Raw genomic sequence first — 16,074 nt, 5'->3', positions numbered from 1 at the left:
TTTTTTTTTTTTTTTTTGTATCCATTATTTTTTTCGACTATACGTGTTGAAGTGAAGCCGCGCTCTTTTGAGGGAGGGGACGCACGAATGATGGGACCCTCCGGCGGAGGGAAGGTTTTGGTGAAGCGCACCGACCTGGGTCGCGCACAAACGCTGGTCGGAGCTGCGGCGAACCTCAGCGGCTCCTTGGAAATACGGAGACGCAGCGTCAACCCGCTCAGCATGGATATGGGTAATTATCTATCCGGGAAAAAATAAAGAAACAGCCAATATCTACTGTCGGTCCTGATGCGTAAAAGCCACGAGCGATTACTGTTTTTTTTTTTTTTTTTTTCCCATGATTTATTTTCCCTATTTGTACTTTATTTTTCGTTCTAGTTTGTATGTTTTTGTTTTATTTGATACTTCACCCCCTTCCCTCCAGCAAGCATATATTTAATGAAAAAAGTATGGATTTTTGGATTTGAAAGTGTGCTGATGTGCACATCTGGATGCAAAGTTTCTGCAGGTTGAGCCTCATTAGCGCCCAGCAGCAGTTTCAGAAAGTTTGCAAATTAGAAAAAAAACTTGTGATGTGTTTATGATAGGAAATGCATCCTATGCTTCATTTGAAATAAATGTTAGATTTTTTATATATATATTTCACATCAAAATCAGACCACACGCCCTCACCTCACTATTATCTCAATGTTTTGCCATATATATATATTTTTTTTGTAAGTTAATAGAGCATTCCTAAAGAAATTAGACTTTGTCTCATAAATTCGCTTTTATTAAACTGCAATAATTTTATTTAGATATAGCAAGCCCTGACTTTAAGATGTGGAATAATTGTGTGGCAATTTCTGATATTCAGCTTGATTTTAAGACTTTTTGTAATTCTTCTCTCACTGACCTTCCTCTTTATCATTTGAATAATCCAGTGCTCCGAAATCCATCTGCCCCCTTGTCTTCTTCTCATATTGGCTCATTCTCCACAGGGGCAACTTCAATAGATGGTAGAAACAGAGGGAGAGGTTCCTATTGAAACAGGGAACTTTTTTTTTTTTTTTTTTTTTTTTTTACCGTTATACTTATCATATATGGGGATTAAAATGAAATCACTTGGATTATAATTTTGGGATTTTCTAAAAATTGAAAATTAAATTCAAACTGAAGAACAGACCTGTTTAAATAATAATTTAATAGTCCAGGATGCATTTTCTTTTCTAAAAACATTTGTGAAAACCCATTTATGTCTATTCAATTCTGCTTTTTTGTGGAACATTTTATTTTATGTTATGTATTTACAAAAACTGTTAAGTATGTCAAAAAGCTAAGGATGAAATGGCCCATGATGGTTAATTCCAACCTCTTTTTATGATTTTTCATCTTCTTTTCCCCCATGTCTGTCTCTCCCTCCGGTTTTCTACTATTACCGCCTTCAAACTGGTTTTTTAAATAGTTCCTCTGAATTTCAATACTGTTTGCTCCCACAGTGGGGATGCTTTTCCATCTTTTCAAGGTTCATATTTTTTAAGACTAACCTAGGAGATTGTACCAGTGAGGGGGGTATTTTTAGAGAAGAAAATAAATTTCAATCTTAAAAAACACTTCAACCTCTAAAGTGCTGGCAAACGGCTTTCCAGCACTCTAATGGGATTTAATTTGTTTCAAGATATTGTTAATTTTTAAAATGTGGTACGGTCAAAATGTGTGCTAATAGAAAAAAAAAACCCTAAAACACTGCTGTTCATCTGCTCACTGAGACAGCCAATCCTTTGGACAGAGGCCATTTCTCTACTCTGTAATAGGCTCTCTTTGAACATCTCTGTTGTTTTGCAGCCTCTTAATCCTTGATTGAAACTACATGCCGGAACCACAGCTTTTGCAATCAAAAGCAAACACTGTCAGGCCCAACACATCGAACAAAGCCGTGATGCTAAACCTCACTGGCAATTATCAGCCACAAGGTCAGACCGGTTTGGTACTGGTCTGAGGAAAAAGTTTCTCATTTTTGGATATGATAAAAAGTTGGAGCAATCCTTCAGCATGCCTATTAGACCCCATTCAGGCTAAATGTCAAAGCTCCTCCATGTGTTTTTTTCTTTTTTAGATTCACCACTGCCTATCAATCTTTCAATATTTCATTCAGACAATTAGGAGCCTTCTGATGTATGTGTGGACTGTTTATTGATATTGCCCTTTTGCCAGATGTATAGCTGCTGCAGCCGATTACATTAGATAAAAAATGTGTGCAGAGTCTCTTTTTTTTTCTTTTTTTGTTTTTTGCAGAAACCTAGTTTTCCACGTCAATCTCACAGACAGTAAGGATGATTTATGGGGAGGAAAGTGTTTAGGGGAAATTGCATCTTCCCTGTTTTGAAATCAGGTTTGACAGGACACTTCGCAATCAGTGAAGAAAATCGGTCTCGATTTTTTTTATCTTTGGTTTGGAGTCTGCACAAGATTGTATGATGCACCCAGCCAAATTTTCCAAGCCAAAACTGATTTCTAGGTTTCCTTGATCCTTGGTCTAACCAGCTTATTCAGAATTTAAAAGAAGTTGATATATTTATTTGAAGAACCATAGCACAAAGAAATATGTTATGATTTTTTTTTTATATATTTTTGAATTCTACAAAAAATAAAATGAAATAAAGGATTATTATGTATTCTTTTTTCTAAACAACCATTCCTTGTCTTTATTTTATTTTAATTAGATTCCAAAAAATTATGCTTCTAAAAACACATTACATGTTGACATGTCTGTATGTAAAAAAAAAGAAGATAAGTTCTGTTGAGAGATTGGGGGAAGTTGGGAATGAGCAAACAGTTTAGTTGCCTGTGATAATGAGCAAAATTATTAATTGTGACGACAGCTTAGACACAAACTGCTGAAATTATTAATGAACGACAAACTATTGGATTCAAAAATAACTAATTAACATACATATAGAACCAAGAACTTAGGAATATTTTTTGTTTCTTTTTTTGTAATTTTAGTAATAAAAATTGTTTTTCAGATGTTAATTTAATTCTGTTTCAAAGTACAATTATATTTTCAATGACATCACCGACAAAATACTATAAAATCAAAAGTTATTTGAACATGTCCTTCCAAATGGAAATCCATACTGCCTCTTTAAACCTTCAAATCAACATTTGAAAGATGGTTCCTAATTTACATATGCAATAAGAGTTTTTTAAAATCCCTGTTAGAAATCATCAGCGCCCCCTAACAGCCTGGAAGTTACTACAGTATGTAGAAGTTAAGGTTTATGATGTCTTGGGTTGGCCCTGCTCATTTTAAACCCTTGTATATATTACCTATACCCTAGTTAAAGCCTAGTTAATACCTTCTGTCCAATAATGTCATTCTTTTGTTATTGCTTCTTTTTTTGGACCAAAAAAAAAATAATTCCACCATTTTTCTTCTTTAAAGTTAAGAAGTTAAACTCCTTCTGGCCCGCAAGGGGCGCCCTCGCCCACACTCATGTCATGTTTACTAGTTGGTTGCCAGGTCCTCTAATGCTAATGCTAACCATTGATATGAAACACCATAAAGAAACCATTTCTCAGTTCTGTAACGCAGGTCCTCTAGTTTTTGTTTTGCCTGAGCTCCATCTCTGTTTTGTTTGATTGTGTCAACCTTGGCATCATAACCAAAAGTAAACATTTATATATTTTGGGCCCATCAAAATTCATTGAACTATTATTTATATACTATTTTTTTTTTTCTTTAAAATAAAAAAATACATTCTGCACCATTCTACAAATTCTGTGGATTTTTTTCTCTCATTATTATTCATTTTGATTTAAAAAAAAAAAAAAGATGTAGCAATAACATTTAGCTGCTTAAATAAACAACTTTTACTATTATGCAATTATTTTTGCATTTAATAATTATTTGATAAATGTTATTTTCTGTGTGGCCATATTTATCCTATTCGAAAATTTTTTGTTTAATTTAAACTTGCTTCCTCGCCAAGAACAGCTGTTAGTTGTTGTTGTTTTTTTTTGTATAATATAACAAATTGCTACAAATATCATCCAAAAAAAAACAATACCTATGGGTCCAAATCATATGCAGTCATATAGAATCAAATACAGTTTTATATTCATGTAAACCAATTCACTTTAAATCCAATGCTACTTGCACATTCAAACCAATTGCATTGTGTGATTATATTGTAATTGTGGTATTTAAAGTTAGTTATATACAAAGTAAAGTAAGAAAAAAAGCTTTTGAACATCTTTATTCAATGTTCAATGTCCCAGATGCTGGGGGACACCTACCAGATGCTTACTTTGCTTATGTTTCAGGCCAGCTCCTCTTTAAGTGAACATTAAATTTTCTGTTGCAATTATGCAAAATAAGCAATGTTGTTTTATTTTATTGTTTAATTTGTTGTTGGTGATTTTTCAGTTTTTCCTTCCAGCATAACTGTGTATAGCTATATGTTAAAGATAAACTGGAGTTAAGCTGAAATTACTATTAGCTATTGTTGGCTAATAAACCCCTAGTGTGAATTTATAGTGACAATAAAAGCTGAACCAATCAAATGGCTAAAGATTTTAATCTGACATTGAAATTATTGGATTATTATACTCATAAAAAAACCTCATCTATTACTGACTATATCATACAACCTGAAACACAGGTTTTTGTTTGATCTAGCCCCCCTGACCCTGTTGCAGACCTTGGCAGACTCATAGAAAACCAACTCAATACTTGTCAGGAAAAGCCGGATCTTTGTCTGTATAGTTTAAACACATAGTTTACGTAATTGATTACTTACTAAGGATAGTAAAAATATTAAAAGATATCTAATAGCTCAAACAAATATGTCCTTTTGCCTGTATGTGTCTGAAGATTTTGTAAAATCTATTTTTTAGTCTGATGCTGTTTATTGCACTTTAGGCTACCTGCGTGTCCCTTCAGTGCTGCTTTGACCAAAGCCTAATCCAGCCAACTCAGGACCAGAGGAGCTAATTAGGCACAAGCTTTTGGTATCCCAGCATCCTGCAGCTGCACTGTGCCAGGCTTTCTCATGCCAGCACTAAATAGGGTTGTAAATATCTGTAGTCCTCAGACAGGAGACAGCAGTGGGCAGAGGTTGGTAATGGGGACTGACTGAGCCTGAATGCACATAATGAGGCAACTATCAGGGATCCTTAATTAGAAGGACCAGTCGGTGGCTCTACATGCAGATTCTGTATGTTTTTAAGTCAGCACAAGCTTCCAGTTGAAAAGGAGAAGATGTGACCACATCGTGTAGAAAACAACTCAGTAGCATGGTTTACTGCTCTGATGGTGTGTTCTTTCTGTCTGTCATCCAGAGAGGCAGCCTGACCCAAATCCCTGTAGTGAAGGAGACCAGGGTGGAGTCCGGCCAGTTCCTGCTGCTCTCCGTCCTCTGCATGCTCTTCATCCTGGTGGCGCTGACCGTGTCCGCCACCTTCTTCTGCGTCCGCCAGCGCTCACACCTCCACATGAAGGAGAAGCTGGCAAGCTTAGGGACTGACACCAACCATGACGCTACAACAGCCTATCAGGTTAGTCCCAGCCCCCTCTGTGAGCCGCCAGCCAACCAAAGGCCAGAATAACCAGCTTGTTCTGTGTCATTGGTGGAAAACATGCTCTGTTAATATACACCCAATTATTTAGCTGGTTTATAAGCATGCGTTTGGAAATGTGTGGCTGAATCTGCCTTTGAGATGAGCTTAAGTGGTGGTTAATGTTCTGAGGACAGTTCTGGATTTCCGTCCAATAAGTCTGCTTACCTTTATGATGAGAAGTGTGTGTACGTGAATATGCACACATAGGATAGGAAACATGTCTCCAACCTGACCTATTCCCACTGTTCCTCCAAAGCAGCAGGCAGCCTGCTCAGTATTGATTTTACCAGGGTTGGGGCTCAGCTGTGCCCAGCGTGCCACTTGGAACACATTTATCCGCATGTCGAGTTAACATTTTCAATGTTTTATCAGGCTTCTGCAGGGCTGCACTGAGAACATGTTAACATTCCCGACCCCAGATGGGAAATCACGCTCTGCCTCACAATTATAAAATTTGAGCTTCACTACCTGATGCTATGTTGGTGTGGATTTCCATGCTGGTTTTTAGAAAGATTTTTCAGGGTTGCTCAAGCTTCACAATATGTTCTAAAAATTAATCCTTCATTTGATTTAATTGGAGTCCAATCTAAGAATAAAATAAATATAATCCTCAGTAGGTAGGTAGAAATGTAATAGTATTAATGATGCATATGTTTGCAGTGTTTGGATTGTTATCAGTTATTTATCCACGAACTATAAATTCATATGTGTATATATTAGGGCTGAAATCATTAATCAGATTAATCGATTTTGTAATCAATTAATCGTTCACTGAATTATAGAGAATCTAAATCATGTCTTTAGCCGACAGAGAAACTTCTAATGAGGAATATTTAAAGCAAAATTGGAAAAATATTTATTAATATTTGGCTTTTAAGATAAAAAAAAAAAACTTTTTCATCCATAAATATGCTTTAACCTGAACTAGAAGTGGAAAAAAATTTAGTTTAACCTGGTTTTATTCTGTTAAAAATCTTTGCTCTGATTAATAATCAAATAATCAACAGATTTATTTATATGCAATATAATTGTTGAAGATTTAAAATTGGTCATGTGCAGCAATCCTGCTTATGACCTTGTCTTTTTTACTTCTTATTAGTGCTCAAAAGAGTGGCCAGTAGTGAACCTGTAATCCTATGACCTGTGCTCCTCTTTTTCTTTCCCCTGGCACCGACTGCTTGCTTCTTCTTTTTTTCCTTCTGATACGAAAAAAAAAAAAAAATGTCAGCTCCACTGGTGCTTTAGCAGAGACACTGAGAGGTGGGATGAGTTATGAGGTGGACCTGGACGCTGCCCCAAGGCCAGGGCCCTGGGCACTGTTTGATGGCTGTAATCATTAAAGTCTGATGGTGGAAAAGCTGATCCAAGACCAGGAGCTTAGGAGGAGGAGGGGCCTGTGCTCTAAAGGGAAATATCACTGCGATTCATCAAGAGATAGCATACACTTTCATGAGGCTTTTTTGTCTAGTTGCGCTGTCCTCTTCATTATTAATTGGGTGTGAAAATTAATTTTGTGGAGAGAAAGGGAGCCGTTTCGCCTCCTCAGAAAAAGTCAAACACGGTGGGCTTCTCAGATTATGAATTCAAAATGCAAATATCAAATGAGATCACAGCTCGGGGAAAGAAGCAGGGGGAAAACAATGCTGGAAGACTGCACACAGTTTTATGATTCTGTGCTACAGGGAGCTAATGTTTGCACCAAGGCATGATGGGAAAAGAGCTGAGTCATTAGGAAAGGTGTGCAGATTTTTACAAGAAATATTCAGATATTAATCAAAATAAAGCATTAGTTTGGTTTGTTTTTTTTATATTTGCATCTCTGCTGTGGTGCAGCTAAAGAAAGGCAGGGAGTGCAAGATAAAACATGAAGTGTTAAACATTTGAAATATATTTTTCATGTGATTTTGAATTTAAGAAAGAGCAGGATGAGCTTAAAGGACAAAAAATATATGTCCATTTCAAATTTCTTTACAAGCCACTGCTCTAAAGATGACAGTAGCTGTAAAGCTTAACAATTACTGCTTTGATTTTTAGTTTTAGTGTGCCATCCTGATTAGAACACCTCTCCTCTAGCCCCACCTGTGAATATGCAGATATTATACTGTTTTTAAAGCATAAATCAGAAAGCAGATAACAAGCTTGTAAGACTTTTAAAAACCTTTTAGTATATTTTTGACAAAAAGTGAGTCATTTGGAGCTTTTCTCTATCTAACTGAAATATTTTTGTCTTCAGTTTCATATCCTCAGTCTACAGTAGTGTGCCGCTACATAGAATGCAGGCTTAGATGCTGCACACTGTCACTTACGTATAACTCTGTAGAGACTCTGTATAAAGGATACATGGGAGTGCATTATTTGCAGAAATGTCTTGGATAGTTTGATTTAAAAAAGAAAAAAAGACTTGTTCACATGGATGACATCCTAGAATTAAGTTCTTAATTCCCTGAATTAAAGTAAGATTTTGCTGTTAAACAGTTAGTTAATTCATTTATTTATATCATGTGCTTTTTTGTCCTTCATACCCTACCAAAATACTAAAATGGCTAACTAGTTATACTCCTTATCATATACTGTTATTTATTTTCCAACTTGCAATCAGCCTGCTTTTTTAAATCTCTTTATACAGCCCTCCCAAAAAATTATGATTTTTAGGAATTAGGATGGAAAGTAAAAGCTTCTATGAGATAGAATTTGACCGATGTTTGGATTTTCTACAGTATCTGTCAATGATTAATGAGTAGGCGTCTAAATAGTCATTTTTTACGCAATAATAGTAAAGGAAATTTGAAATGTAAACACACTCCACTCCATAAAAATGAGCGAAACAGAAAGAGTAATTGTGTGGCATGAAGGTGCAGCATTTATTCCTGTAAAGGCGTGGGCTTCCTCAGCTCATGTATTTTTGACATAATTAGTATAATCTTTATAATCCACTGGGATAAGCCATTAATCTACAGACAAGTAAGCAGGGATACAGGATCTCACGAGGTGCATTTATAGAAGTCAGCTCCTTACAGCAAGAGGATAAGCATGAAAAATACATCAGCAATTGTTACGTGTATGACAGGGATATAAAATACATGACAGCTTGCAAGGAGTCAGAGAGACGGGGTGGGAAAAATTAAAAAGCATTATTGATTATTCAGTCCCTCAAAGTCACATTCTTTAATCCCTCCACAGGAGCTGTGTCGCCAGCGCATGGCGATCAGGACGTCGGAGCGTGTGGAGCGGCCCGAGACCCTGCGCCACTCACGCCTCAATAGTGTGTCATCCCAGTTCAGCGATGGCCCTGCAGCCAGCCCATCGACGCGCAGCAGCACCTCCTCCTGGTGCGAAGAGCCGGTGCCGTCCAACATGGACATCTCAACAGGTCATATGATACTGGTAAGGTTGAGAACATCCCAGTGAGGGTTTATTGGATAAAAACAGTGCAACAAACTCTTGGCTCTTTTCAAACCTGGAACATACTATTTCAATCAAATATAATTAAAGACAAAACTAATTAGTCCAATTCATTCCAATGGAATTCAATCATTCAGTCAGATTGAAATCACACACAGTTCAGTTCCACCACAACACAGAAAAGCTGAACAGATCATATAGTGCCAGTGATCCACCTAAAGCATCCCAGCTGAGTTCATCAATCATTTACTTTGCACCAATCTATCAACATCTAACAGAAAGGTAGTCTGCATGTGGTCATAGAGAAACACTGGACAACTATGGACTGCTTTCCAGCATCAGTTCTTACTAAGATTCTAAATTTGCTTTTTCAACCATTTTAATTATTATATGTTCTAACTACTTGAGCAGATAGCTTGACTAATTGCAAAACTTAGGTGGTGGTCTTAGTCTGTGCAGAGCAGAATGGTCAAAAGGTGTACAATCTGAGCTATAAGTATGTTTACTTTTAAAGCTACATTTAAAAAAAGGTGTCTATACTGTTTGAAAATGCAGTTTGCTTACATAGGTGTATTTAGATATGTTTAAAATTACATTCATATGATGACTACTTTTTTCTGTATAACAGGAATTTTATTCTATTTTTTGTTTTAAATAAAAGCAGTTAAATTGCTCATATTGTATGTTTTTAATAATTTTTTTAAACACTTTAAAAGTCTGTGTCTTGTAGTGATAGATTATTTAAAATTATATCCTGATGTTATTTAGCTGAACATGCTGCAAATCCATTGGTGAAATCTTGAATTTTTCTTATTTTGTTTCTAAAATGCATTTGTACCTTATTTTTACACTTTATATCCACTCTTACCTTGCTACCTGAAGGACCCTGTTTTGGTTATTCTGTCTTTCCTCTTCATACTGTTTTTATCTCACCATTTTATCCATTGCTTCCTTCTACCAAGTTACCTTATCTTTTTTTTTTTTTACATTTAACACACCATCCTGCTGCTTACCTCCCTGTAATTTCTTCCACCGCTCATGTTTGCCCCCATGGTGTTGCAGCTTAAACCAGACATTGTCTCCTGTGATGACTATGACAGAAAATTAAATACCAGTTCATATCTGAGGTTTTTTTTTTTTTAGCTTTGAAAAAATAATGTGTTCATTTTTACATATTTTGTTCCTGTTTTCTACTTATTAAGAATGGTCTCACAACTGCACAGAGGGTAGTTTTTAATTTGTCCCCCAACTTTCATTTGAAAAAAGAAAAAAAGTAAAAAGAGAGATGGATAGATGCCTCGCAGTGTTTCCATTAATGGAGAGAGCATTCATCACACTGCATGTCTGGCTTTTATACTGGGAGGCTGTAATGAATGAGAGGGAATCTGAGTAATGCCTCGTATTTGGTGGTAATAGATGGGTTTTGTTGCACTTGTCAAGGCTTGTTTGTGAAGCCCCCTTTGAAAACACTGACAATAGAAAAGCATTTAGCTGCACAAATAACAAAAGGAGCCGCAGTGAATCATTTCTAGTAGCTGTGGTTATTATTAAGCCTCGTTTCTTCGCTGCAGCAGTGCAGGCATTAGAATATAGAAATGGTAAAAAAAAAATAAAAAAATACCTACTGGGACCTTTGTTGCTCTCTCCATGCTGTGATTGACATGGAGTTGTCCTATAGAGGAGGCTCTTCTTTGAAATTCTGCCATCATCTTAACGTGAAACCATGTGTGAGATTGCCTTGTTATCGCTGATCTCAGACCTATATTTCCCCTCTCATCTCTGCTCTCGTCTCCTCTCACATCGTGCAGAGCTAGATGATGAATACTAAGCTCTCCAAAGCTTACCAGGGTGTTTTTATGTTGTTGTTCTTTTGCTTTGTTTTATTTTTTGGACCAGATCACTTCACTCTCATACACACGCTTTCTAAGGTTTTCAGGATAAATTTTGCACTGCCCACCTTGAAACTTGCATAACGACTTCAAACTTCAGAATTGAAATTGAATCTGCTGACTCATCTGCTGGGTGTGTCGTTTTTTTTCCATTTGATGCTTCGACTCACCTCTGGTGTCTGACAATTTGCATCTTCTTTCCTTTTGTCTGTTTCAGCTGCTTTTTGGTGCTGTAACCTGCACTTTTTATTTTCTGAGTGGTTAAAAATATTGGAAAATGATAATAGAAAGCAGCGCTTGGCTGTATTTCTGCAGCGTAAGGCTGTTTCAGCACCACGGACAGTGCAGTAGACCAAACTTGTGGAGAAACAGGCTTGAGTTGCTTTTTTTTTTTGCTCCTCTTATGGCATAATGCAAAAATATAAATTTCCCTTAAACCTTTTTGCTGGATTTTTTATTTTACATATTTCTTCACATTAAAACACCAAATGGGTCTGTATTTTATTAGAGCTGTGTTGGAAAGATAATCACAAAGTAGCACATAATCATGAAGTGAAAGCAAATTCCACATGGTCCTGAGGAAAAAAAGTTCATATAAAAATGTAAAACCTATTATTCCCTCTGAATAAAACTGAGAGGCACCAATTTCCTGCATAAATCATCTAGTAGTGTAAGTTCTCTCAAAATTCTGATTTAATCTAAAGGCTTTAGATTTTTATTAGAGAACATTGATAAACAAACACCATCATGAAGTCAAATGAACACAGTACAATGCAGAGATAAAGTTTTAGAGACATTTGAAACAGTGTTGGGTCAAATGAGACTAAGATTATACTAGCCAACATGTAAAAGCCTATGTGTGGCAGAAAGCTAATGCTGTACTCCGAAATGAACATGGCATCTACATGGTGACAAATGGCAATGAGAGCATTATGCTATGGGAATGGTTTTCTTTAGCAGGGATACACATGCTGGTTTGAATTTATGGAAAGATGAGTAGAGAAAACATACCTAACTTTCAGTGGGACAAATAAACTAAACTAAACAGCCAAAAGCTACAGTGGGATAGATTATGATGAAAGTAAAGTCATGTGCTTAAATGGGCCACTTAAATTATATACTGTTTAGGGTCTGCTGTCAGACTTAAGGATTTTTGGGAAGAATTATCATCAAACTTTTTTTTTTCAATGTGCAAATCTGGTCGAGGCATCCCCCAGTGACTTGCTGGTTTTAGGGGTTAGTTCTGTTTTGAGTGGCTGAGTCCAAATGTGCACCAAAGTTTTCAGATTTAACCTTTTTAAAACCTTTTCTTTATGTTCCATTTCACAATTTGTGTTATACTCTTCTAGTTTACCACATTTAAAGCCCAAATGAAATACGTCAACATCTGTGGTTTTGACATTGTAACATGAAAAGATATGAACATGTAAATTCTTTAATCCACTGTAGCTGTTATAAAAAAATATAGAACTTGTTCTTGGCTCTTTTGCTTTTTTCAAAATGATAAATTCAGGAAAACAAAATGTTCTGCCTTCAATGTTTTTAAATGTAGTTCCTTGGCAAAAACACAATTTGTTCTCTCATTTAAGACCTCTTTTGTTTTGCTATTTGTTGCACAAAAATCACTCTGCACATTAATGCCTCCTTTTTTCCACGCGTCTCACAGCTGCTTATCAAACCATAAAGCCCCAGCCCAAACTGCTAGCAGCAATTTAATTCGACAGGGATGTGTTACCTGTTGTGTCTGGTCGTGCCTTCATCCCAATTTCATCCCTCTGCTGCCGAGGAGACCGCTGCTTAGGAAGGATTAGACATTGTTTCCCTGACACACACAGGCCTCCCATCCCCAGCCCTCTGATTGGCAGACATAATCCCCCCCACACATCCCACTATTCACCGAGCCTTCGTTACCCTGTCTCTGGAATATGCCACGGTCCACTGCCTCCCTCCTAAAAAAAAAAAAAAAGAAATAAAAAAGAAGGGAGGGCTCTATAAGGGGGCTCTGCTAGCTGCATCCCATTAAGCTTGCAAAAAAATTATGAATTTGAAATGCAATCGATTTGGCGGCTCTAGTTTGAATAGATGCAATTCAGTGGATGCACAGAGTACAAGATGTTGGTCGCTATGGGGGGAGGTGGGATGCTGTCAGGTTGGTGTGCAGAGTACTTGTGTAGGGTAGAGCGCAGTGGTGACAGGCTCTGTCAAGTGGCCATAATGGCATGCTGTCCTTTCCTGGAAAGACTCATACTCTGTGTCCATAACTCAGCATATGTAAACTTGCAACTGTTACTATTAAAATTGAAATATTAATGATTCACAGTGAAAGCCTAGCCTTTTTTTTTTTTTTGACCTTACTTATTACTGGACTTTCTCTGATTAAGGCTAAGGTGCCATACAGTCATTGTTTTTACAAACATATTGTATGACAGCTCACACTGTGCTTTAATCAATTTTGCATACATTGTAGGAAACCTCAGTCCAGACCTTAGAAATCTGAGCATTACGGAATGCTAAAAAGAGTCAATCTAAATGTGTTAAAATGCTAAAGAAGCATTCATCAGTAAGTGACTTTTTGGCTCGTATCCGATCATTTTCGTAAATAGCTGACCTGTCTGTATCAAATTAAGTTGCGTGTAATGTCAAATGCCAAATTATAGATAATATGAAAATTAAACTGTTGAAACAAAAGTATAGTGATAAATTAGAACAAAGCCACTTTTCCAAAGAGGAACAGAGTTGTCTCTATCCACTTCATTTAAAATTAATAAATGCAGAAGCATTCTCCAAATTATGTGGCATAAGTTTTCACAATTAGATATGCCTTACACTCCATTACAAATCAGTCTGGTGGTTATATTGTCTCTCCTTTTCGCTGCTGGGGTATCACAGCTCTGCACTATCTCTTGGTTTTACTTTAGTTGCAAACAAAAACACCATGACTACAGATTGGACCTTTTTAACCATCTTTTGTGTCTTACATTAGCAATTAGCATGTTAAACAAGATTAGACTTACTAATTCTCTCTTTGCGTGTGTTTCTAGTAAAATTACACACTCAGTTTCCAGATCCAGTATGATAAAATATTAAACTGCACGGGGGTGAATTTGTTGTTATCGTTTAGCCCCCTTTTGTTGATGATGTATCCCTGTGTGTTAAATACCCTAAATGAACAGTTACTCGATGATAGATTATTAAGTTTCCTTTCCAGTAGGTCCTTACAGTTTTCTCGCTTCTGATTATGTCATTTGAAACTCCCCATTAATACTGAAAATAGCAAATTAAGTCTATTAAGAACTGTAAAGTGCCTTGAGAGGACATGTGTTATGAATTGGCGCTATATAAATAAACTGAATTGAACTGAAGTCTTGTTCCCAAACCAAAAACCTCTAAAACAAGGACTGTTGTTTAGGCTTCCTGTTATGGGGCATTTAGTGCTCAGTGAACACAACGGATTTAGGACTAACAGTATATCAGTCCCTGATACTGTTCAGTCGATTTAACAGTCATTCTCAGTCGATTTCTGGGGGTTTATATGATGGTAAAACAGCCCACTATTGCATGATTGAATCACATTGTTCCATAATTGTGGAATATAAATACAAACAAACTTACTAAACTTATTACTTTATGTCAGGAATGTGTAAAAAACATAATTTGTAGCTTGATAAATGGCTAGAAACCTCATAAAAAGTCCAAATTCTTTAATACCATGATTGGTCAAAGGTTAATAGTCTATTATTCTGCTGTAAAACCTTTCCTCTGATAATCTTCTTGAAACTGATGTGACTATCAGGCTGAGATTTTTTTTCTTTTTGCACTTGACAGCATGGATGAATGACTGAATGAATAGGATATGTTAAGAGCGGAATGTCACCTCTTTGCCCAGCCTACCTATATGGTGCTTTTTAATACGGGATAAAAATGCGACACATCTGGGTATCATTGTCATTGTATTAGCCAGCTGATCCCTGACATCAGTTTATGAGTCTGTAATCTTCTCTCTCACACAATAGCAGACCAAACCATCTAACCCCCCCGTCAGGAGGAGAGCCATGATACACAGAAAAAAATAAGAATCTCCTTGCCAGGACAAACTCTAAGCTCCCTAAGACTTACCCTGGTTTAGCAGGATGTACACACACACTCACACTGAGACTGCTACTTACCCCTCCCCCTTTTTTCTTGTTCCATCTTTGTCTCTAGAGCGAATTCAATTTTGTCTTCTCCAACCAACGGCTTAAATGCAGACAATCTTATCAGGGGCTGTGCAAGCAGTGAGGGACGTGATTGAAACACCCCTGAAGTATTTCCAAAGCAGACAAACCTTTCAGGAGTCCTAATTGTGTCAGTGTTTGTGTGTCTGTTGGGGGCGGATAGTCAACGCACATGCACCGATATCCCAATATTATCACACCCTTCAGTACTTTGATCATCAGTTTATTCCTCCTCTTTGTTTCAGTAGCTCAGGATGACACTGTGTCATCTTCTATTTTATTGTTAATTTACTGTTTTTTTTTTACATTTCTGAATAAAATACCGGTATAATAAAAGAACATCAGAAACTGCTTGTAGAAACTGATTTCTTCTCATTCTATTTCTTACTTAAAATGGTCCCTCTATTTTCCCTTTAGTCCTACATGGAGGACCACTTGAAGAACAAGAACCGTCTGGAGCGCGAGTGGGAGGCGTTGTGCTCCTACCAGGCCGAGCCCAGTGCCTGCAGCGTAGGCCAAATTGAGCAGAACTCTAAGAAGAACCGAGCTAACGCCGTTGTTGTTTGTAAGTCTCCTTAGATCTTTTCATTTTCGGTTTCTTTTGCCTTGTGGAAACATTCCCGCTGTTTCAAAGATGGGGAGGTGGAATGGTCAGAAATAGGATTGCATTGATTTTTTTTTAACAGATGAACCATTAAAGAAGACTGATAAACAGGCCAGAACACTACTTTAGTTACAAAATGTGCTTCCACAGTAAACAATCATTTTTAGGTTGTGACAAACAAAACGCATCAAATTCTCTCGATAAATTCCTTCTTAGTAGAATAAAGAATAACATCAAAGTCTTGGTTTAGTTGTCTTGGATTAATTGAATTGAGTAAATCAAAATCAAAATTATAGAAATAACCCCAAGTGACCGTTAATATAAGTTAAGTTTGTCTTTAAACCATGTTTTATTCAGTAAAACT

The 16,074-nt window shown here is 36.7% G+C and overlaps 1 protein-coding gene across 2 annotated transcripts in view; it reads left to right on the top strand.

The window, feature by feature from the left end:
* Positions 1 to 16,074, top strand: part of ptprn2 (protein tyrosine phosphatase, receptor type N2) — a 195,764-nt gene that overhangs the window by 152,379 nt on the left and 27,311 nt on the right. For both annotated transcript variants that reach the window (XM_015377467.1, XM_015377466.1), the window contains 3 exons: positions 5,323 to 5,538; positions 8,782 to 8,985; positions 15,524 to 15,671. In XM_015377467.1, the coding sequence (XP_015232953.1) occupies positions 5,323 to 5,538; positions 8,782 to 8,985; positions 15,524 to 15,671 (568 nt within the window). The remainder of the gene's footprint in view (positions 1 to 5,322; positions 5,539 to 8,781; positions 8,986 to 15,523; positions 15,672 to 16,074) is intronic.

This window comes from Cyprinodon variegatus, unplaced genomic scaffold, assembly GCF_000732505.1.
Source record: "Cyprinodon variegatus isolate N-32 unplaced genomic scaffold, C_variegatus-1.0 Scaffold154, whole genome shotgun sequence".
Taxonomy (NCBI): domain Eukaryota; kingdom Metazoa; phylum Chordata; class Actinopteri; order Cyprinodontiformes; family Cyprinodontidae; genus Cyprinodon; species Cyprinodon variegatus.
Note: the sequence above shows the minus strand (reverse complement) of the source record. Positions and strands in the feature narration are given on the sequence as shown.